The sequence below is a fragment of the Haliaeetus albicilla genome, chromosome Z, assembly GCF_947461875.1.
Source record: "Haliaeetus albicilla chromosome Z, bHalAlb1.1, whole genome shotgun sequence".
Lineage (NCBI taxonomy): Eukaryota > Metazoa > Chordata > Aves > Accipitriformes > Accipitridae > Haliaeetus > Haliaeetus albicilla.
The window spans coordinates 41057836-41082390 of record NC_091516.1 but is presented as its reverse complement, the minus strand read 5'-3'; the positions used below and the strand labels follow the sequence as shown (position 1 = coordinate 41082390).

Here is a 24555-nt window from a genome sequence, read left to right as displayed (position 1 = left end):
GGGGCGGGTCTCCCGCTGGGGCGGGGCCCAGAGACCGTCTGCTGCCGGCGGGGGGGGTGGCACCACTCCAGCGCCGGGGCGGGCTCCGCCGCCGCCGCGCATGCGCGCAGGGCGGCGGGCGGTGCTTCCTAGCGGGGAGTCGGGCGGCGGGGCCGGCGGCGGGCTGCGTTGCCCCGGCGCCGGGGCCGGGGCCGGGGCCGGGGTGGGGGGGGGGTGTGTGTGTGTGTGTGTGTGTGTGTGAGAGTGAGTGAGAGCGGGCCGGGGGCCGGGCGAGGCGCGGCTGTGCGGTGCGGTGCGGTGCGAGTGGCGGGCCCCAGGGGCCCCGGAGCTGAGCCCCCCCGCCGCAGGTCCTCCCGGCGTCCGTGGGCCGCCGCGGCGCCCGGCTCGGGCCTGCGGGCTGTGGCCGGCGGGCTGGCGGCGCGGCCTAGGCCGGCGCCCCGTGTTGCTCTGCCGGCGCGCAGGGAGGAGCTGGGAAACCGGAGAAGATGAGAGACGCCGTGCTGCTTCCAGGCGGTGATCGGGAGCGCCCCGAAGACTAATGCAGAAAATCAATAAGAACGCGGTCCTGGCGCTCCTTTCTCTGACCAGCCTGGTTTTCCTCCTCTTCCAGCTGTACTATTACAAGTTCTACCTGTCGCAGAAGGTGAGAGCGTGCTGTCCCGCGCAGGCTTGCTTTTGTGGAATAACCCAGTGTAACGCCTGCTCTCTTCAGAGGCCTTCAGGAGCATCGACACCACTCCACAGCTTCTCTCACACGGCTGGCAATTCCTATAGTATTGACACGAAGTTGTCAATACTAGGATGACCAAGGAAGTTTCTGGTGGCAGGGGTACAGTCGGATTTCAGTTGTCATCCTGACGTTCAAGTCATTACGTCAGCCAGAGACATCCCATTAATTCTAAAATGGGATGCTGGTTGGTGTTCTCAGCTGCAGGTTTGAGCCACTGAGGCTTTTAATCTTCACAAGCCTTCCTACTCTTGCTGTCTAGTGACTTACTGAAAGTGAAGCCAAACCAAGCGCTATCGTAGGGCTTTTCTGAAGAAACAAACAAGGCGGCATTTGTTGGTCGCAGGTTTTTCAACAGTAGTGTTTTTTAAAGAAAACCCAGCTTTTTCTGCAGTGTCTTTGTGATTCACTGTTCTTAATTTTCTAGGTATTATAGACTAAATCTTGATTTTATACCACCCGTGGAATGTTTAGCTAAGTGTGATTTTCTATAACAGAAAAAGAGGTGGATCTCACTATAAATTTAATACTCTGGGTTTTTTCATAGTTTACAGTTGCAACACAGATTCAACAAAGGAAGTCAGTTTATTTTTGCAGAAGAACCGCATGGGCATCATGTCGCCTGAGTTTGTTTTCTTTTGGTGAAAACATTCTTAATAAATGCAGGCAGTCTTAGTGCTAGGTGGTACCGTAACCTTTGACTTCTTTCTTGTAGTTTCTGATGGTAAACAACAAGGCCATGAATGAGAAGTTCTTCACACTTTTGAAAAGCTAAAAGCTGAGCCACTAACCGCCTTGGATTTATCATATGAATATATACTCTCTTTCAAATTTAATTCTATGGAATTACATATGGAAAGACTGAGGCATAGTCCTGCTGTCTTTCCCCCAGTGGTATTTGCCTAACAGTGTTTGTGTTTGTCATTTTCCTATTTTACATTTACTGACATATTGACTTAGAAACATGAGACCTGATCATGCAATCCTTGCATGTCTGGAAGTCCCCAAGGCTTGCGTTGTCCTTCTAAACACACTAAGCCTGAGCAGTTGTTTATGATTTCACATTCAGTACTGTAGTTGGGTGACCAGGGGGATAACCACTGCCATAATTATGAAGTACTAACTGGATAAATGCCCCCGAATGTCCTGTTAAGAAATCCTAAGCAGAGATTCAACTGAAACTTACTTTTTTTCTTTTTTCTTTCTCCCTCCCCCTCCCCTTCTTTGGTTTTGATAGAATGGAGCAGTTTTTTCCAAAGTCAGAGGAAGCCAGTCAGGCCAAGACAGCACTAGATGGGTATGTACAACATCATTGGTTTGTATAGTGCTTCTGCAAGTCTCACAGAACTCACATGGAATTGCAAACTTAGGGTCCAGTACTCTTTCCTCTTCACTGGGGATTTTCTAGTATTAAGGACTAAGAGATAGTTTTATCACTGAGCAAAGTTACGAAGTATTTCAAAACATCAGTTTAAAATGGAATTGAGAAACAGTTACAGCTTAGCAGCCTTTGCCTGTGCAGTCTTTAGGACTGTTGTTAGTGCTTTAAGAAGCAAAACTGGTTCTTTCTGATACGGAAGTTTTGATCCAGGCTTTTGTGTTCTTTCAGACTGAGTATTGAAAAGATTGCTTTGTTTGACCATGCAGCTTGTTCGATGGTCAGTAGCATGGTAAAAGATTGGCTGCAAGTCTTAGGTCACAGAATACCCCTTTGCTTGCTCCAGTTGTTTAACCTGCTGCTCAGTGTTTTGTGTAACTTGCATATGCTGGGTCATAAAGCTCTTCACGAGCGGGAAAATGTTACATTTCAGCATTCACTGGTTGCTGTATTCCAGTGTTAAGGAGCAGTGTTAGGAGTGCCATTAGATACTTGAAATGGGATATTTTTTGTTGTGTCTTGCTTAAGGTTTGCAGGATTGAATGTAACCAAAACATCATGTTGGCCTGAGGGAACCAGAAGCTCAGTTATGATATTTGTAGTTAGCATTTGTTTGGAAACACTTTTACAGAAGTCTTTTGTTAACAGATCTCCCAGAGGAAAAACAGCACAGATGGTTAAAGAGAATGATGCGCTGGGAGCTGGCTGCCTTTCGCTTTGGATGCAATATGATAATGTTGCTAGTTAGCAAAATAGTTGTTTAAATGCCTTGTTTCTGCTGAGCAAGAGAGGTATGAGGTGGTCTGTTAAGAGCTGTTCTTGGGAATAATCCAAACCAACCTCTCTGTGGACTGCTTGCTTGTGCCAGGAACGGCTCACTATTCTTGGAGGTGGCACCCCTTGGGACTACCTACTAGGTGTCAGGTGACATGGTCACAGTGGGCTTCCAATCTGCCAGTCTGTGGACAGAGTTCTCATTAAGCTTTAACTTGATCTTATGAGATCATTAGTAGTGAAGCAGAATGCTCCACAGTCCTGTCAGGGACCTGTTGCACTCCAAGCTTTCTTCAGGGTCTCTGCATGATGAGTCCAAAATACTCTATTTGAATGCATTTCTCTTAGCCGCTTGACATCATTGCCATCTCTTTCTACCAATTATTTAAGTTTCAACTAAAAACATCTGTTTCCCTGGAGAAGTGTGTGTGTGTGGGGGAAGTAGATATTTTTTGCACGGATTTGCTTCCTGTTCATCAGTCTGATCTGCTAGTTTTAGTTACAGAAATAATGCTAGCACATCACTTATCTTTCAGCTCCATATAGCTGAAATCACTAGGAGGGTGGCCTTTCTTCTGCCTGAACAGCACATGTAGTGCTGCTGCCTAAATTCTCTTTATTGATCCACATTCTGTCCTCACAGTTTTACATCTCTCTGAAGCCAAAGGCCCATGCCAGAACTGGAGGTTGGCCCGTGGAGTCTGATTGAACAGACTCTAGCAGCTGGACAGGAGGAAAGTTAGAGCTTCAGTTAGAAAGTCAGGGTCAGCTTGCTGGGCAGGTAGCTTGGGCAGCAGGCCATTGTTTTCCTTTATCATACCTCTTATAGAAACCTTGATATGTAACAGACATAAAGCCTGACAGTGTTGTTCTAAGCAAATATTTTTTTCTGATTACAATGGTGCTTTAAGTCATTAAATTAAATTGTTACAGTTAAATACATCAGCTACATTTTTAATAGCAGGATGGCTATGATTGCTGTAAATCTTCTGTGCGCCATGGACATTTAAATGTACTTGATTAAAATTCTCCACTGAGTCAAGTTAATAAATCCTCTCATCAGGCACAGGACCTTCTTGCTACAGCTATTAACCCCTTATACAGCATTGCCATGGTTGAGTGCCCTGCGTACACTAGTATCCAAAGAGTGGATAGCACTCAATTCCTACATTCTCACTGAATCACCCTTCATACACAGCCAGCATCATGCTGAGGTTTGGGGATACTGTGTGGGAATGGATCAAAAGCCTTGCTAAAGTCAAAGTGTGAACAGTGTCCCTTGCTCTTGCCTTGCCCACAGGCTTCTTCAAAGGCAGTCGGTGTGATTAGGTGCAGTTTGCCTTTGGCTGGCTTTCCCAGTCACATCCTTGTCCTTCATGTGCTTGGATGTGACTTTCCAGGGGCTTTTGCTCCAGAAACTTCCTGGGGACTGAGATGAAGGTGACCAGAGTTCCCCAGATCCTCCTTTTTGAAGATGGCATGAGATTTGCCTTTTCTCAGATGTGAGGAACAGCTCCTGACCACCATGGCCTTTCAAGATGTTGTAGAGCAGCCTTGGAATGACATCAGTCAGCTCCCTCAGCACCCACACGTGCATGACATCTCATCCTATAATCTCTGGTTTATTCAAGTGCTTTCCAAGTCAATATAGAACTGGAAAGAATTTAGAGTTTAGCCTAGAGTCCATTCTCAAGAATAGCACTCTAGAATTAGAGTGCTTTAACTTGTAGAAAGTTCTAATTGAAGGTGAAAGGCTTTTACTCTAGTCCTAGAGACCTGGAAAGCCTGAGAGCAGCCTGTTCTTCTGAAAGAGAAACTTTCATTTCCACAACTGTTAATGGGAGTAAAGTGCACATTCAGAAAATATATTGGGAGATAAGATTTCCTTCTGTCAGTGGGTTGGTTTTTTTACCTTCTCTCAAAGGGTTTTAATGTATTAACGTTTGCACGCTTAAAGGTGGTGTTTCTAACTTACAATTTTATCCTCTGTCAAACAGCATGTGGTTAGGAAGTTCCTAGGCTTACTATCCAGTCACAATATACCAGTGTATCTGATTGATCCTTTGATTCTGGGACTGGTTGATAAAGACTTTGAACAGATCAGAAGTTCTCCTGATGGCCCTAGTCCAGAATGCAAGTACTTTTGTGCTCCAAGAGACTTTACTACGTTTGCACTGCTGGACAAAACATGGAAACATGAAGTAAGTGCCTTTTCTTCAGTGCACATTTGTGTATTGTAATGCATTCAACTGTTCTATGATTTTGTGACATAATGCTTTTGTGTTTGTATTAAGGTCGCTGAATTCATTGCATGGAAATCTTGTAAAGGTGTTGGTAGAGGAAACTGGTTTTTAAAAGTAAAAGGTATCCAGGCACTAGCCTGGATATATCAAGAGTCATTTACAGATAACTAAAAGTTTTTAGAAGCTGTCTGCAATATTCATTAACACTTGTACTAAGAGGCCACTCCAAAAAGAAAAAAGAAAGTCATCTGTTAGAACAGAGGAGGGAAAACCTTATGCCTGTAATGTAGGTACAGCCATAATAAATCTCTGGTTTGGGGATCTATCAAGGAGGAAGTGCAGGTATTGATGTGACAAGGCTGGAAAGATTATCACAGTCTGCTGGTTTACATTTCTTTCAGTACATCCTTGTACTTAACACCATTTTATTTTGTCACTTAGCATATTGGTATCTCTGCTTTTCTTTGATGTTCTGAGATTTTTAAATGGCTGTGTTAAAAAGTAGAGGTGTAGCATGTGATGAAGGACAAAATGGAATCCAAGATTATTTCATCAATTAAGTGTAATCTGGAAATATTTATTAGATTAATTTATACAGACTAAAGATACTAGTGACAAACAGCTTTTTTCTTCTTTTTTCCTCTCTCTCTCTCTTTTTTTTTTTTTTTTTTAGAAAAAGCAGGTGACATTAAAATGGTCTGTGACTATTCTACTGAAGAAGTCCCACTCAAGTGAAGAGTGGTGGCACTCTGAATCTGATCAGGCATAGCTATAAAGGAATTAAAGAAACTGAGAATAAGGTTGTGTGGCAGCACACTAATATAAATCCATCTTCCCATTCCTTTGTGGCTCATTGATAATATCCGTAGCATCCAGAGGAGAAGCTGATATGCCTGTATAAAACAGTACAAGACGCGTAACTGAACAGGTCTTTGGGTGTTGATTGGTTCTTTTCTTATCAGCCAGAATTTCATTCCGTTTTTCTATGGAAGTATGAAAGCCTGTTAGCTAGTGCAACGTTCCGTGTTTGGTGAGATTTAGACAAATATTTATGTACATCATAAAAGAAGATTTTGCAGTAATCGTTTTTGTATTAGTGGTATCATTATTCAAGGACTTATGAACTCCAAGTTCAGAACAAGTTTGAGGATGCAGAGAGGGGTGCTATGGCAAGGAGCAAACCTAGTCCAAGCATGGCTTACAACATTTATTTGTTGTTTGATTGAATAGTTTGAGGGACAAAATATGAGACAAGGAAACAGTGGTTGGAATTGCTTGTGGCTGCTGATCTTTAAGGTTTAGAAATTTTTGAGTACTTTGTGCTTAAGTCTGATTAGAGAATGAAAATGGGGAATAATGTCAGTTATAATAATTTAGCATTCAATTTTGGTTTCTCTAATCTTTAGCTTCTCTCTCTCTCCTTCTGTCTCTTCCTCTCTCTCATTTTTAGGTGGACCTTTTTAGAACTGCTGAGAAAATGGGGTTCCAATGGCTAAAGATTATAAACAAGGACCCCCGCTTGGATGGGATGGATGACCTGTCTGGGATTGAAATTCCCTTGCACTACATATTTAAACTGGCATCTCATGCCATTCACCTGGTGGTCTTCTATGAGAGGAGTGGTAATTATCTCTGGCATGGCCCCCTGAGACTCAAGCAACATATGGACAGAAAGTTTGTGCCTTTTCGGAAACTCCACTTTGGTCGCTACCCTGGAGCATATGAAAAGTGAGTTCAAAACAGAGGAGGGAAAAAGTGATAATGGCACTTCCAAAATAACTTCTTTCTCCTGTATATAAAATTACTCTTTTTCCTAAAGTCAGGTTGTAAATTTCAGCTTATGTATGGTTCAGCCCTCAAAGTGCAGGTAAATTAAGGTATGAAGGCAAATCCAATTCTGTTTACCTGAAAACAAGAGCCTCCCACCATTCATAAATCAAGAACTACATTTTAGAGGAAGCTGCTGTGTAGCCAGGTCGAAGCAGGCAGAAAGATGAGAGAAGTCAAAGAAGTCATGACTGAGGTTGGATCTTCTGCTAGAGTCAGTGGTTTACCATTATATATATTTAAAAGTTTGAAATCTGTTGATAGCGATCTATGCTATCAACACAGGGGTAAAGTATAAGTGGCAAGAGATTTAGCACTAGCTGATAGATACTTGGTGTTCCTTCTGTAACGATATGTATCCCAAAGTGGCATACAGGTATGGAACATTAAATGAAAAGGGGAAGCAACAGAAATCCATTCAGTAACAGTCCAAATAATCAGTGTTAAAGAACAAGAATAAAGAGTGGTGACATTTGTACTACAAAGACATGTGCCAACCGCTGCATGTAAGCCATGCTCTTAATGTGCTGAGAGGACTCCTTTCTTGCATAAATGTTTGAATTGATGGTGTTACTTGTCCATAGTTCTATGCTTAAACTTTGCATTACATTGGTAAAGTTACTGTAAATGTCTGCCTTTTCCTACAATGCTTTCAGTAGCAGTATTTCAGGAAATACAGATCACAGCAAATCTTGCCACTATTTTCAAAGCCAAGCACATACCACTAGGCTTTGAGAACAGTGTTCTTGTAGGGTATGTGTATATGCCATAAATCAGAGAGAAACAGCCAGACGTTTCATAGGTCAAAATAAATCTGTTTAACTTTTTCCTTAGAATTGACACCATTCTTTCTTCCTTTTAAAACGTGGAATCTGTACTGGTTATATGCCTAAACATCTGAAGTCAACTGTGTAAGCTGTTAAATATCACATTTCTTCATTGTGAAGGCTGAACATTTTTTAAATTTTAAATGCAAGTAGCCGCAAAGTACAGGGTAAAATTTGGTTCTTAAGTGCATCCCATACTTAGACAGCTAAATAAATAGTCTGAGTTTTTAAATGCACTAAACAACAGCTCTGAACAAATCCAGTGCAAGTCATAAGTCAGTAAAGGAATCTGTGATCTGACAAATGAAGTGTGGGCTTATAGGCATAGAATTTCTTTTTAAATAACATTTTGAAGTGTATGGGGAGTTTGTTGAAGCTGTTGTTGCTCTTCTTTTATAATTGGTTTTGGGTGTATTTGGACAGAGCAATCACTGGCGGTAGTATGCATTAAGATTTTAACCTGAGCTAGAGGAAAAAGTGGCTTGTGGTTTGGAAAGGAATTGAATGGGGTAATGTTATCATCTTTCTTTCCCTGCAGGCCGGAACTTCTGCTTGTTTCCATTGATGACTTAAAAGTTCAAATTCCAAAAAACCCGTCCAGTTTTCTAGAGGAGATGTCACACTCTAGATTTCTTGAATGTAGGTACAGAGAAGCTCGGGCTTTCTTTCAGGTTAGTGGTAATCAGGTAGTGTCTCTGAGATGTAATGTATGTTTTCACTGATTGACCCAAACCTACAAACAGTTTTTTACCTAGATGGGACTGTTCACATACATAAAGCTAAATACAGCCTCTGAGATTCAATCCACAGAGTTTAGTAAGTGGTAATAAAACTAAAACTTTAACTGAAAATCTGGAGAAAATGGTCTGTCTTTTTTACTTCTGAGTGCATTTTTTTCTATTTTCCAAAACTTTGAAAAGAAAAGGTCTCCATAGCACTCTCATATTTTTACTGTTAAATAGATTTCTTGTAAATAAGACTCAGACCTTGTGTATTATTGTATGTTGAAAATTTTCCTTTATGGCAATTCTCAACATTCAGAGTAGTATTTCATTTTATATTCTTTTGAACTGTGTGCTCCAGTTCCACATTCCTAGTTTGGTTTATTTGAAATGGTATATTCATTTCAAAATTACTTATTTTGTTGCTTTTTGACCATGTAAGCTAATGTTTTCACCACTATTTAGAGCATTATTTTTAGAATATTGCTATCTGATTTAGCAGACAGTAGGAAGCTTTCTGCTGCAATATGGGCAGTGTTTTGTCCTAACTTGAAAAGGGCCGAGATATAAAGTGGTTATGAGTTACCATAGTTCAGACTGTGGAGTCAGAATCAGATCACTGAATTTGAGCCACCTCTGATTTCATGGAAGGGCAAAAAAGAGGACGCTAGAGGTTCCATTCTTCATACATTTAAGGTCTTGGGGAATGGACTTCTCAGGGAATGGAAGACCATCCTTGTTCAGTCTAGTAGGCCATAGCTTTCCATACATGTAGCAGGAGGGTTACGATACCCAAGGGTACCTGTGTATTGTCACTTCACCTGGAAAAGACAGAAATTGCCAGCATGCTCCAATTCAGCTCTAAAACCTCCAGGCAGTAATGGCCACAGGCAGAGAAAATGTGCTTCAGAAGGTATATTGAACTTTGCTGGAGCTTTAATATTGAAATAAACAGCTGGCATCTGTCTTGAAAAGTATTTGTTTCAACTGTTTGTTGCCCAAGAGCTCTTAATGAAATCAGTCATAAGCTGAGTGGTGCGTTGCTCCTGTGTATGATTTGGTAATGTTTGCCCAGACTGCCATGTTGTTTTCGGCTTTGCATTAACAGAAGATCTTGCCACGGTTGTAGCTGGAAGATGGGCATGCGATTTTCTGTTCATGTTGTTTCCACTCTGTGGCAGAAGTTGCCAACATCCAGTTGTAACACTCGGTGGCGCCAGATAAACTGATGTGCTGGAAGTAACTCTGATTATGTCCCTGCTTTCCCCCTGGACTCTGGGTATTGACTTCAGCGTGTGCAGAACCAGGGTTCGTCTGTGTTGTTGCCAAGTGCTGAGAATCAGTGTCTAATACATACATTCTTACTCTATTTTACTGGGACTTTACATTCTGCTAGTTTGGAAAAACTGAAGATTTATGTTTCAGAGTTTATAAATTTTAACTTGTCTTTCTAGTGCATGTTCTCAAACTGGGTTGTGTATGTGAAAACAGATACTGCCCAGATATTAGTTAAGTAAAGTTTTAAGGGTCATTTTTTCTTAGGACACTTGAAAAATGAAGGCACATATTTGCTCTCTGACATTAGCTTGCTTACTTTTCCTTTGCCTTCCAGCTGTATCCTGATGATGCCTCTCTTGATGCAGTGGAGTTCAGAAAAAAAGCAAAATCCTTGCTCCATCTGGCTGCTCTGACACTGAATAACTTAGGAGTAAATTTCTGGCTGAGCAGTGGAACATGCCTTGGTAAAACATTTGTGTTATGTTGCATTTTTAAACTAATATGAAGTTTTAAACACTTCATCCTCTATTGCTTGTGATGTCAGCTGAGGTTAAATGTACTGGGTTTGAAGGTAATATGTGGCGTTAGCTGTATTTAAATAGGCCTTTTTGCTCCTGACAAAATGCTTTTTGTTTAGAAACCCGAGCCTTGGAGATGCTGAACAAGTTTCCAGTGAAGCATTTAATGTTTTTAGCAATTATCTGTGTTGTGTTGATCACTGGTTAGAAAATAATCAGCAGTTCCCTAAATTCTGTGACTTGGAATTTACTGAAATGCTCGTTGGAAGACACAGTGATGGGCATGTATTTCTGCTGTCCATGTAGAATCTCAGCTGATTTTTCTTCCCATGCAATTTGGTGCTTATCACTGACTTTTCAAATATAGTTAACAGTTCCTTATTTATTTTAAAACACATGTTTTAGTAAAATGTCAGCCTATTAGAGTAGGTACTGCAAGTTTTCAATTCTGCTGAAGGTGGAAGTAGTATCTTATCACTGGTGAAGATTCTTTTATTTTTGAAATAGGTTTTGAAAACTCATGTGTGTGCACACTTGACTTGTGTTTGTTTAGTCCTAGGGAATATAATTTTCTGAATGAACAATTACTAAAAGCTGCTTTAATGAAACAGACAAAAGGATGTCCCACTTCTTGTCTCACTGTTTTGCAGTGGTAACTGAAAGATGATGAATGTCTCAGATACTATTTAAAATAATAGTTTCAAATTAAAAGCACAACTGTAGCCCTGTAACTGGTCTTTGCTGATTAGATTTGGGGTCAGGTAAAGAATATTTTTTTCTTTAAAGACATTTAGATTAGAAAACTGAAGATATTTTGTCTTTGAAAGAGTTACTGTTTTCTCTCATTCTTGGCTTTCTGGAGGAAAGAGCTGGCTATAAGTGCAGTAATATTTGTTTTCCTCAATGTGGTTCATTTCATAGGAGAGAAAGGCAGAAGTCTTTTTCATGGCCTCATTCAAAGATCTCTGCCTGGTGACCTTATGGCAGTTCATTTTTATGTTGCTTTTGTTCTGCTGATATGTTGCTCTTGTTCCTGAATTTTTTCCTTCAGGCTGGTATAGACAGTGCAATGTCATTCCTCACAGCAAAGATGTGGATTTGGGAGTCTTTATAAGGGACTACAAAACAGATATCATTCCAGCCTTTCAGAAAGCAGGATTACCACTGAAGCACAAATTTGGCAAGGTACATAGATAATGAACAATTTGTTTAATGTGTCTTTCTGTAGGTTCGTAAGTTTAAGTACAGATGCAGATCACTTACGTAGAAGTGGGTATCTGAAGTCTCCTCAGCAGACATTTACTCATTAGGGTTTTACCTAAACATATAATCTTGTTGATTTTTGTGTGTTCTTTTGGGTTTTACCTAAACACATAATCTTGTTGATTTTTGTGTGTTCTTTTGGACAGTGTGTGAGAAAATACCCTTCTTAATAGCTTCAGCCCTGTTTGGGGAGTCTGAATTCCACCTCAGAAGTTTTTAATAAGTTTTAAAGGGGTGTGATCTGTGTCAGTGGTGCTAGAGAAACTTAAGAATCAAGGTAGAATTTAGTCTTTAAGATTGGATGGGCCTCGTCATGTAGGAGGATTGGTGATAGCTCTGAGATTATCTGTAGCCTTGTATGTAACACTGGCAGAAGGCGGAGGCTGGCTTGAGGTGAGCGCTGGGCTTGTTCATTATTAGCTTATGTGGATCTTTATTTAACTTTGTTTCAAAATGTCGGCTGCAGAATGGTAGAGAAAAACAAAATTACAGGAATATGAAGGTTCAGCCACAGTTAAAGTGATACATCCTTACGGGTGCTAGTGAGTGTTTTATCAGAAAGAACGTGTGTTAAATGAAGACACCTAATCATGTATTTATTCACTGAGATTATTTTGCTTGTGGCAGAGGACAAGGAGATGGTGCTGAAGCTTTTGGGGCTAAAGGGAGGAAAGAGAAGGTAGTCCCACTGAGGTGTGGAAAATTTCCCATGGTCTCAAGGCATCAAAAAAAAAAAAAAAAAAAAAGAGAAATTGCAGAGTTAGTGTATTTTCTTCAGTTAAGATAGGAGTCACTCTGCATACCTGACCAAAATAAATTTGTTTTCTGAAACATGCTGACATAAGTAGCTTTGTATTTTTACAGTTCATATTTTTGTCTTGCAGGTAGAAGACAGCTTGGAACTCTCTTTCCAGGGAGAAGATGGTGTGAAACTTGATATTTTCTTCTTCTATGAAGAGGATGACCACATATGGAATGGAGGAACTCAGGCCAAATCGGGCAAGAAATTTAAGTATGAAATATATTTGTACCTCTAGTAGGAAAGAAATTAAACAAGTTAGTGTTTAGTGTTGGCATTTTGTGTGTTGTTGCCTGGCAGTCTGTGCTCTTTGTGGCAGTTATCAGAGGAGAATCAGTGGAGATTTTTCACTTTGAGACCAGAGAAGTAGAAAGAGAACCATACTATGCCTTACTAGAGAGGTGCTGGGCTTGTCAAATGTCAATTCTGTTGTGAAGTTGAAAGTAATGCTGGCATGTCATATATCAAGCAGATCTTATCTGGACTGTGACAAGCTGTGAGTTAAATAAACAGCTAAGGTGAGAAGAAATCTCTAAAACTGTTGCACAACAGGCGGACTGGTGGGCACTCATCTGAGAGCAAAGGCTGCAGCTCTGGCTGGGGGGTCTGCACTGTCTACCCCAGTGGTGGCCATTGCCTCCACCCAGATGGAGCTGCTGAAGGGAGAGGCTGCAGTGCAGACCGCAGACAGCAGGCAGTGCCTGGACCTTTTTCCTGGGGCAGGGACAGGCAGCAGACCTGCCTGCAAAAGGTGGAGGACCTCCTGCAGCAGGTGGCTGAGCTGCAGGAGGCAGTGAGAAGGCTGCGTAGTGTTAGGGAGGCTGAGAATGGGTTAGGTAGCGGGTTCCAAGTGCAGTCTGCAGTGGACCCACTGCCCACAGCCAAACAGGCAAAAACTCCCCTACTGGCACACACAGAAGGGAGGGGAGCCAATAATGCAGAAGAATGGAAGCTTGCAACAGCAAGGACCTGCAGGAGGAAGAGACTTCCCCTGAAGGCTGAGGTACCCTTGCAGAACCACTTCACCACTCTGCAGACCAAAGAGGGAAGACCTGTCATATCAGGAGAGATGCTGCAGCTGAGTAAGGCAGCCTGATCCGCTCCCTGTATAACAACCAGCGCAACTATGAAGAGGTAACAGGTGATAGTAGTAGGTGACTCTCTTCTGAGAGGTACAGAGGTACCCATTTGCCTACCTGACACACTCTAGAGAGCTGCACTCCTTACTGGCGCCTTGTGTTGGGGACATCATCAAGAAACTACCAAGCCTCATACAGTCCACTGACTATTATCTGCAGTCTGAGGAATATGAAGAAGGATTACAGAGCCCTGGGAGCAGCAGTATGGGACTCTGGAGCACAGGTAGTTTTTTCAACAATCCTCCTGGTCAAAGGGAAGGGGTTTGAAAGGGCCAGTCAAACCTGGCGAATCAACAAATGGTTTTGGGACTGGTGCCACAACCAGGGGTTCAGCTACTTAGACCATGGCACTCACTTCAAGAAACCTGGTCTACTGGGGGCTGATGGGGTACATCTGTCAGAGAAGGGGAAGAGCATCTTTGGTCATAGGCTTGCCAAGCTGGTGAAGACAGCTTTAAAATAAGTTGCTGGGGGAGGGGAAGGAACCCAATCCATTCCACTCCTACCTGTTTGTTGCCAGTGCCAGCAGTAGATGCCCAGAGCCTGGAGAGGGATCACAGGTCAGCAGGAGAGCAGCTGGAGAGCAGCACAAAGGAATTCCAGCCACTCCAGCCAGTAAGTTAGCTTCATCGGGGGCCCAGCTTAAATGTCTCTATCCAATAATGCACATAGCATGGGCAGTAAACAGTAGGAGTTAGAGACTTGCAGACACCTGCAGGCCTATGATCTCACTGGCATCACGGAGACACGGTGGAGTGGTTTCTATGGCTGGAGTGTTGGGATGGAAGGATACAGGCTCTTCAGGAAGGACAGGCATGGGAGATGAGGAGGGGGTGTCACCCTCTACATCAATGACCAGCATGGAGCTCTGTCTGGAGATGGATGAGGAGCTGACCCAATACCTGTTGGAGGAACAACACAGCAGGGCATAAGCAATCCAGGAGGTTGATGATAACTTCCTTCTCCAAGTGATAGAGGAGCCAACAAGTAGAGGTGCTGTGCTGGACCTTGTTCTCACCAACAAGGAGGGGCTGGTAGGGAATGCGAAGCTCAAGGGCAGCACCATGAAATGGTGGAGTTCAAGATCCTTAGGACAGCGAGGAGGGTGCACAGCAAGCTCACTACCCTGGCCTTTAGAAGAGCAGAGTTTGGCCTCTTCAGGGATATGCTTGGTAGAGTACCATGGGATAAAGCCCTGGAGGGAAGAGAGGCCCAAGAAAGCTGGTTAATATTCAAGGATCACCACCTCCAAGCTCAGGAACAATGCATCCCAGCAAGGAGTAAGTCAGGCAAAAATGCCAGGAGGCCTGTATGGATGAACAAGGAGCTCCTGGACAAACTCAGACACAAAAAGGATGTCGAGTACTGTGTTCAGTTTTGGGCCCCTCACTACAGGAAGGACATGGAGTTGCTGGAACGTGTCCAGAGAAGGGCAACCAGTTGGTGAGGGGCCTGGAGCGCAAGTCTTATGAGGAGTGGCTGAGGGAGCTGGGGCTGTTTAGTCTGGAGAAGAGGAGGCGGAGGGGAGACCTCATCGCTCTCTACAACTACCTGAAGGGGGGTTGTAGTGAGGTGGGTGCTGGTCTCTTCTGTCAGGTGGCTGGAGATAGGACGGTGATTCTATGATTAAATCTATCCTCTTTCAGTTTAAAGCCATTACCCCTTTTCCTATCACTACATACCATTGTAAAAAGTCCCTCTCCAGCTTTCTTGTAGGCCCCCTTTAGGTATTGGAAGGCTGCTATAAGGTCTCCCTGGAGCCTTCTCTTCTCCAGGCTGAACAACCCCAACTCTCAGCCTGTCTTCCTAGGACAGGTGCTCCAGCTCTCTGATCATCTTCATGGCCCTCTTCTGGACCTGCTCCAGCAGGTCCATGTCCTTCTTAAGTTGGGGGCCCCAGAGCTGAATGCGGTACTCCAGGTGGGGTCTCACCAGAGCAGAGTAGAGGGGGAGAATCACTTCCCTCAACCTGCTGGTCACACTTCTTTTGATGCAGCCCAGGATACGGTTGGCTTTCTGGGCTGAGTGCAAATTGCCAGGTCATGTTGAGCTTGTTGACCAACACCCCCAAGTCCCTCTCCTCAGGGCTGCTCTCTATCCACTCATTGCCCAGCCTGTATTTGTGCTTGGGATTGTCCTGACCCATGTGCAGGGCCTTGCACTTGGCTGTGTTGAACTTCACGAGGTTCACACGGGCCTACCTCTCAAGCTTGTCAAGTTCTTCTGGATAGCATCCCTTCCCTCCAGTGCATCGACCACAGCACACAGCTTGGTGTCATCAGCAAACTTGCTGAGGGTGCGCTTGATCCCACTGTCCACGTTGCTGACAAAGATGTTAAACAGCGCCAGTCCCAATACCGACCCTTGAGGAATGCCAGTCATCACTGGTCTCCACTTGGACATTGAGCCGTTGACCACAACTCTCTGAGTGTGACCATCCAGCCAATTCCTTATCCACCAACAGGTCCACCCATCAAATCTATGTCTCTCCAATTTAAAGAAAATTATGTTATGCAGGACAGTGTCAAATGCTTTGCACAAGTCCAGGTAGAATCATAGAGTCATTTAGGTTGGAAAAGACCTTCAAGATCATCAAGTCCAACCGTCAACCATGCCCACTAAACCATGTCCTGAAGTACCCCGTCCACTTGCTTTTTGAATACCTCCAGGGATGGTGACTCAACCACTTCCCTGGGCAGCCTGTTCCAATGTCTGACAACCCTCTCAATAAAGAAATTTTTCCTAATATCTAACCTAAATCTCCCTTGCAGCAACTTGAGGCCATTTCCCCTCATTTATCGCCAGCCACCTGACAGAAGACACCAGCACCCACCTCACTACAACCTCCTTTCAGGTAGTTGTAGAGAGCGATAAGGTCTCCCCTCAGCCTCTTCTCCAGGCTACACAACCCTAGTTCTCTCAGCTGCTCCTCATAAGACTTGTGCTCCAGGCCCCTCACCGACTTGGTTGCCCTTCTCTGGACATGCTGCAGCACCTCAATATATTTTAGATGAGCTATAAGGAAGAAGTTCTTTACTATGAGGGTGATGAGACACTGGAACAGGTTGCTTGTCCCTGTACACCTCATACCTGGAAGTTTTCAAGGCTGGGTTGGGTGGGGCTTTGAGCATCCTGGTCTAGTGGAAGGTGTCCCTGCCCATGGCAGGGGGCCTGGAACTAGAAGATATTTAAGGTCTCTTCCAACCCAAACCATTCTATGAACTAATTTTGCATTAAAAATTAATTTTTAGGCATCTATCGTGATGACAGAGTATTATGGCAGAAAGCCTCAACTGTCCTTGCGAAGTAAACCCCATAGTTTTTGATTCTGTGGTAATAATTTGGAATACTTCATTGACTAATGTTGTGACAGCAACACAGGTGACTACTTCAGACCTTGTTGTTCATGTTCTGAAAATGGGATTTAAAATACAATCCTGCATTTCTTGCTTCATACTTTTCAGTATTAAATGAGCAAATAAGTACAACAGCTTCCTAATCTACTCAGCAAACTGAATACAGGTTTTGATAATTAGATTAATTTCTTTCCGTCACCCACCTTAACTCAAAAGAGACAGTTGCAGACTAGTGGAAAACTTTACTGACTTCTATAGGATTTCATTATCTTTCATATTTTGCCTGAACTGAACTATTTGCTTATATTTAGCTAATGGGAACTTAGTGAACACTTTCATCAAGATGGTGATAATGTCTGAGTCCTTGTCTTAGTTATCTTTGTTCTGAAATGATAAAGACTGGGGAAGGTATTTTGATGATGGGAGTCAAAAGGCACGCTTACAAATAGACTAAAGGAAGAGCTTGTGGAATATTCCCGCAGAAAATGTGGTATGTTGCAGAGTATTTTTCTTAGAATACAGCAAAAATTTCATAGTTTTCCAAAGCAGGCTTAATGTCTGTTTTTTCCATACAAGATTTTGGAGGATTTTGTGTGATGTATTCTGAGGAGGAAGCTGACAAATAAATTCTTTTCCTTTTCTTTGTGCTTCTGTTGTGTCTAAACTGCAGTAGCTGTTTCCATGCCAGTGGAGTTGATGTGGTCTTTCAAAAATTCCATTGTAGCATCAGACCTTGGGTACTTGAGAGCTGTTTTTCCCCCTTTGATATGACTGGTCCAATGCATGAGAATAGAAGGTAGATGTGAACCTGTGCTATGCTCCAGCTCTTGCATCCTAGGATATTACAGCTCTTTTGGAACTCCAGCTTTCATAAACACTATCCTTTTCTTGTAACCTAGTACTTACTTTTGGTTGTAATTATTTTCAGAGTTTACCAGCATGACTTTCTAGTTCAATGAGAAATAATTTGCTTAGACATAGTAGCATAAGGAAGCCTCTAATTCTGAACTGGTGTTTCTTAGGCCTAGTTTACTGTACTTAATCCATACAGAAAAGCACCAAAAAACCTTCTTGTTTACCATTATAAAGGCCCTGAGCCCTGACACAACATGGCTGTTCAGAATGCTTAGCCAAATAATTCCAGATATGTATTATTCCAAATACCTTCTCAGAAAGAGAAAAAAGATCACAGCTTTTGAGCTGTGAGATGTGATGATTTAGCATGCTTGATCTGAATGCTTGCAATGCCAGAATGACCCTCAATTTTGCTTAGTCTTCAGCCCTTCCAAAATTTTGGGGGAAGGTAAATTGAGGTTAGTCAAAAGAGAAGTGATTGTTTGATCATACTGAATCCTAAACCCACTTAAACAAATTTAAATGAATCTCAACAGCCGTTTATGTGGTATCAAAAGAGATACTGGTTGCTACTAGATCATCACAATTAAGTGTGGGAATTCTATTCCAAGATATTTTATGTTTTTAAAAATGAAGGGTAAAAGACATTTTCTTCACTAAGCTAAATATTTGCATAGGTATACTTTCTATACATCTTGCCAAATAAAAATATGAAGAGAGAAAGTATTTCTTATTTAGTCTCTGAAATATTTTTCATTAGTAATTTTTAGTCTCTGTTTACTCAGAGAGCTGGTTTTTAAACCTTACAAGTCTGGCTGTGTGATTGGTATTTTCATGTACACAAATACTTCCTCAACATTGCAGAAACAAGCAAGCATGTACATCCTCCATGTCTTGTCTTGGAGTTAGAGCAATTGAGACCTCCTATTTGTTTACAAAATTAATGCTAGACAGTTGCATTCTTCAGCAGAGAATAAGTATTTACAAAACCCGAATCTGGGAATCAAATCTAAACTGTATGCTTTAATCCTTAAAATGAGTTAATTCTGTAGGTTCTTAACATAGAGGACTTTGTGTAAGTATAAAATCTTTTCAGTACTTCTATGTCAAAAGATTCATGAGAATGAAGTTGGAAGAAAAAACGGTGAGCAGCGTATATGTACAAGAGTACATAGCCTTATCCCAGCCACTTGGAATGAACAGACAATGAGCAAGGATTCCAGTAGTGTGAAGCACCACTGAAAGCTACATTTTTCGTCAGTGAATGTAAACATTTGATTTTAATAATAGTTAAATAATTATTTTGGTGAAGTTTCCAACTGACTTTTTAATTTGCAGATTAGTTTATTTAAATTACCTGTTCATTCTCCTTAGAATTATTATTCAGAGTTCACTCTCTGGAGGATGTGTTATTTCAGTGGTTTGCTGATAGCTTTTGCACATGCACGCCCACTGCAATTCTGATAGGTGAATGATTTCCTGGGTTAATAACAGCTATATAGCTATTTGATCATTATAGATCCACTAATAAGGTTTGTTTATCTTGTTTTCCCCTTGGTAGCTGACTTTTTTTGCTTTTTGGTTTAGTGTAGAGCTAATCAGTAGTCTCTAGATATATATATACAAAAGTGCTTGATCACATTTTTCTCCCCCTCCATTTAAGGCATAAAAGCAAGTTTGTTTTATTTTCTGATACTGTTTGCACAGTGCTTAGAAATAAAATTAAGCTTATGCATAAGTTTATGTGGGGTTTCTAATTCATGCAAATGCACAAATCTTTTAACTTTCTTTTTCAAAAGGTCTAAGTGCTTATGGTTTCATTTTAACCTGTGAAAAGGAATTTTAAGATCACTTTTTTTTCTGTGGAAGACTTCACAGCTTCAGAAGCGTTGGTGATCCTCTGCAGGAATAGTACACAGGCTTTGATATTTACTTGTTTAACTCATTGACTCTGTCATTGTACTTTTATAGGATGTCATTCTGATCAAACTGTGAAATTAACCTGTGAACTTCCACTGGTGGAAGCATACTTATAGGTAGGGCTTATGTTGGCCCTTCTACAGAAAATGATAGGTACAGAACAAGGTCAGTTTGGTAGAATAAATTATTTTTAAAATTTGAATGGGACAAGAAGGTTTCAGAAAGTACAGGGTGACAGCTGTATCTTAATTCTTTGCAGCTGCTCCAAGTCTGGCACTGTGTTTAAACTTGGGTACTGAAAGGGAATTGCATGCTTTGTTTAGTAAGATTGAAGAAAGGTAAAAACTTGTTTTTAAAAAAGGCCTGACTCATAATAAAATATTTAATGCTGCTTTTATCAAAATCTTTGCTACCAAATAACATGTATCATCCTCTTGACACCCTTCTAGATGAGTTGACTGTTCAATCCAGTTTGTAAGTGGAAAAGTAAGGACAGGGACTAAGTGATTTCCTACAGGTTGCAGAATGATATGGGAATAAGCAGCAGAAGAATTTGAAATGCTCCTTCCTAAGAACATGTGGCAAATGTTAACCAGTTACTGTTGGTAATAACACCCTTGTCCAGTATGTAAATAATATTTTATAAATAGGAAGTTATGAATTAAGAAAAAAAATATTATAAATGTAACATGGCCACTTGCTGCAGTTGATTGCTTTCTCCATGAACTTATTTAGAGATGTATTTCAGCCTTCTGCCAGTGACCATGTTCTTTTGTTATGACACAGGTATCTCTTTCCAAAGTTTACTCTGTGTTGGACTGAATTTGTAGAACTCAAGGTACACGTGCCCTGTGAAACCCGTCAGTATGTTGAAGCCAACTATGGCCCAGACTGGAAGGTTCCTGTGAAGACATGGGACTGGAAGAGCTCACCATCCAATGTGCAGTACAATGGTGTCTGGCCTGTCGATGAATGGGATGATGTCATTCAAATCTACTGACCACCTGACTGCTAGTAGAGCATGCCTGCTATCCTTGAAACTCTCAGTTTGTAATTTCCAATTCCCAAAGGCATCAAGATCCATTCCTCTTGTAACTTCTCATCTGTTTCCTAAGGAGACATTTACATTTTTTTGCTTAACAGGTTTTTTTTTCACCTTCATCATGCATTTCCAGGTAGTTAAAGGAAATTATTAAAGGCAACTGAAGAGAACGGGAGCTGAAAGAAAAGCTGTGCAAAGGGAATAGAGAAGAAATATTGCAGTAAACTTATGGGCAGTTGACTATTTAAATGTAAACAGTGGCCAGGTGGCTTAGACTTCCCTGGGATCATCAAAATCTTGGGACTGTTCATTTCTCAAACTTAAGAGAGGGATAGGATGAAAAAATCCCAGAGAAGTTCCTCTTTTTTCAGGGGAAATCCTTTGAATATTCAACTTTGAAACACCGGAGTTATGAGTACCTCAAATGTGCTTGGTTTGAGACTGATCTATCCCTATGACATGCAGCAGGTTGGTCTTGGGATTGGAATGTTTCTGTTACACAGAACCTGTGTGACCCACTTGCTTTACATGTAGGAGGTATTGAGTAACAGTGTAATACTAAATGAATGGAAGGAGAAACTATCCACATGGGACATCTTTCAATAACAGTTGGGTTTTTTGTGAACTAGCCACTACATGCAATTATGGCAGGGAATGTTACCTGCTTTTTTTTGTTTTTTAAAAACATGATGGTGTATACTACAGGGATGTCTTTCCCATGAAAAAAATAAATATCCTGCTTTTGATGTCCCAATTAGTGTGATCTCCATGTAAAGGTTTGACTAGATTTTAGAAAATTATAGTTGTCCCTGCTTTCCTACAAGTAGATAGAAGAAGGTATTGGTAGTTTTCTGTTTAACATGGACGCACAGAACAGAGATCTCAGAGAATCGCAGCTCTTTTCTCTAAGTGTAAGCAGAAGTGTATACAAATACCCACTGTTCTATCAAATTTGCAGTAGGGTAATTGCAAGTGAAGTGTTAGTGGAACATTAGCGTTTGGATGGGAAGAAAGTGGAAGCCTGACAACTCTCTCCTCCTGCTTCTGCTTGTGCTTTTGGTCAATGAAGTAAGCTTTCTTCTTCAGTATTTTGGAGAGGGATAATAGCTTTCATGTGAGCATGTGTGTCCAAGTTTGTTCCAGTCCTGCTGTGCAGGGAAGACAAGGACACTAATGCTGCTAGTGAGTTTACGACTATAATATATGGTACAGACCCAGTACTTGTGAACCAGTGTCAAGGTGCAGAATGGAGCTCATGTTTACTTGCAACAAACCTGTATCTATTCTTTCCTTGCTAAAGCAGAAAGGCTATTGTCCTGGTTTCAGCTGGGATAGAGTTAACTGTCTTCCTAGTAGCTGGTACAGTGCTATGTTTTGAGTTCAGTATGTGAAGAATGTTGATAACACTGATGTTTTCAGTTGTTGCTCAGTAGTGTTTAGACTGTAGTCAAGGATTTTTCAGCTTCTCATGCCCAGCCAGGGCACCTGACTCAAACTGGCCAACAGTGTATTCCATACCATGTGACGTCCCATCTAGTTTAGGAACTGGGAAGTGGGGGGGCAGGGAATCGCCGCTGGGGGACTGGCTGTGTGTCGGTCGGCAGGTGGTGAGCAATTGCCCTGCGCATCATTTGTACATTCCAATCCTTTTATTACTACTGTTGTCATTTTATTAGTGTTATCATTATCATTATTAGTTTCTTCTTTTCTGTTCTATTAAACCGTTCTTATCTCAACCCAGGAGTTTTACTTCTTTTCCTGATTTTCTCCCCCATCCCACTGGATGGGGGGGGAGTGAGTGAGCGGCTGCGTGGTGCTTAGTTGCTGGCTGGGCTTAAACCACGACACTATCTATGGGTCACAGCTTTTCCACCTTTCACTGGGTAGAGGTAGGTTGAGTCTGTGGTTTGTGTTCTGTTCATCTGCAGTTTTTGGCTGTGTATTCAAGTGTGTACAGTTCTGGAGAGATGAAATAGTTACTGCCATGCAGCAGTTTTACTACTGTATCATTCCAGGTGCACTCTGGGGCTTCCCTGCTGTTTTCATCCTGGAGCGCGCTGCATGTTTTTTCCTGCCAATCCTCTTGGTTCCAGCAGTCTCCTGCCCGTGAAGCACTGGAGTAAATTATTCAGCTTCTGGCAACAACTTGTCATGCTGGCTCTTCAGTTGGTATGGTAACTTTGTTAGCTTTTCCTAATTAAGAAGAGAGAGGTGTAAAATCCTGCTAATGCCATTTACTCGTAAAGTAAACATTACATCATAAGGGATAATTTCTCAGGTAGAATTTTTTGTATTTGTTCCTTAAAATGAAAAAAGCCAAGGTCCTTACGGTTTTCGTGTTCAAAACTCTGTTGTTGTGAACTTCTTTGTTTAGTAATGTACAATAAGCCTGTAAGTTTTTCAGATGTGATAGGTGTTTAAGGGTGAAGGAAAAGATACTATCAGAAAATTATAATCCTGTCAAATTTTTGACTTTGTAGATGGAAAGAATAATGGAAAAAAATGCATGTCCGTGAAAGGGAGAATGTCTTAAATAGTTGATTATACCTGTAATTTATTCTTCAGGTTAAAATATTTTCAGAATATACAAGTGTATATTTAACACTGATTAAAAGAATGAAGGTCTCATTTGCAATTCAAGATGTTGTTTCTTCCTTTGTTTTGTCATTTTGGGCAGTATTTAACACACTTCATTGCAGTTACCATGACATAATGCACAGAGAAAAAAATTGAACTGTTTCTTACACTGCTTATTGACTGTCTGTCTTGACCTTTTATTTTTTAATAAAGATACTTGGACACAACAAAGATACTTTGAATAAAGCAGGTGCCCATACACAGAAAAAAGGATCCTGCAATTGCACAAACACATTGCACTTCTGCATGTCTCCTGTCATGCTTTGTGCAGTGCCCTGACTGCAGATTTCCTGCTTGTCGGATGGCATCCCAAGGAGTGGTGTAAACATGTTAGAGCTGGTGCTCTTTGAAGGCACACCATGAGACTGAAGCCTTACCACTCCCCATGGAAACACCCAGATTTAGGCATTTGTTTCCTGTTAGGTTCTCTTGAATTGCCTCATCTGCAATGGATCCTTAATTCCGTGTTACCTTCCTAACTTACTAACTACCTTCATTTTGAAAGTGCTCTGGAGAGGAGGGCAATTTCTAGGTTGTCTTACTGCATGCATTTAAGGTCTTGAGCAACAACATATGAAGTACCTTGACTTTCATGTAGCAAACAAAGCATGCTATGTATGTGTAACTTAAAGATAGCAGAGCCTATTCAGGGATGCTCATGAGCCAAGAAGAGCGTAGCAAGATGTTCAAAGCTCTGGAATAACTGCAAAGAAAGATTGAAGAAATAGGGTTGCCTGAAGAGAAGGGACCATAAAAAGCCATTTTCAAAAGCCATAAAAGGTGGTTACAAAAAGGAAGGGATGTATGTGCTCCCTTTCCATGATTGGTAGGAAATAGAAGTAAATGGGAGGAACACAAATTGAGGGCGGCTGTGTAGAATACTGGAGTATTTTACATGTGGAAATGTGTGAAGCCTTTGACTGGGATCTCTGAGGACACATCAGACAAATGTCAGCCAAGACTGACTGTAGCTAAGGATTGACTGTAGTTAATCCTATCTTCCAGCTAGAGGGAGTTCCTATTTTCCATGATTCTGTAGCAGTTTTCAATAACTTTCTGCTTTTACAAAATGGAAATTGGAATCATTGTTTATATATGAGCTTAAGAAAGGTTATATTTCTAGAATCAGATACTAGAGCTCGTACTGGGAGTTATGGTGAATCACCACCCCACTGTGGAAATCATAGGAAACCACTGCATCTTCAACACTTGAAAAATGTGATCATTTACAACGAGTGCAACGCAGCTTT

The 24555-nt window shown here is 41.6% G+C and overlaps 1 protein-coding gene across 5 annotated transcripts; it reads left to right on the top strand.

The window, feature by feature from the left end:
• The first annotated feature begins 251 nt into the window (after window positions 1-251).
• On the top strand, window positions 252-23308 carry FKTN (fukutin). Of its 5 annotated transcripts, XM_069776945.1 has the most exons (11): window positions 252-643; window positions 1965-2024; window positions 4877-5080; window positions 6573-6850; window positions 8315-8447; window positions 10111-10240; window positions 11346-11479; window positions 12442-12569; window positions 17522-17647; window positions 20413-20672; window positions 22684-22823. In XM_069776945.1, the coding sequence occupies exons 1-10, from the start codon at window positions 539-541 to the stop codon at window positions 20624-20626; spliced, it is 1512 nt and encodes a 503-aa protein (XP_069633046.1). In that variant the 5' UTR covers window positions 252-538; the 3' UTR covers window positions 20627-20672; window positions 22684-22823. The 5 variants fall into 5 exon arrangements, with proteins under 5 accessions (XP_069633046.1, XP_069633044.1, XP_069633048.1 ...); XM_069776943.1 differs by lacking the exon at window positions 22684-22823 and having other exon boundaries at window positions 20413-21975; XM_069776947.1 differs by lacking the exons at window positions 17522-17647; window positions 20413-20672; window positions 22684-22823 and adding an exon at window positions 14016-14949 and having other exon boundaries at window positions 253-643.
• Window positions 23309-24555: the final 1247 nt, after the last annotated feature.

Coding starts and splice junctions, on each gene's coding strand:
- FKTN (XM_069776945.1), top strand. CDS start 539: ATGCAGAAAATCAATAAGAACGCGGTCCTGGCGCTCCTTTCTCTGACC. Junction 644..1,964: donor AGTTCTACCTGTCGCAGAAG/GTGAGAGCGTGC, acceptor TGGTTTTGATAG/AATGGAGCAGTTTTTTCCAA. Junction 2,025..4,876: donor GCCAAGACAGCACTAGATGG/GTATGTACAACA, acceptor TCTGTCAAACAG/CATGTGGTTAGGAAGTTCCT.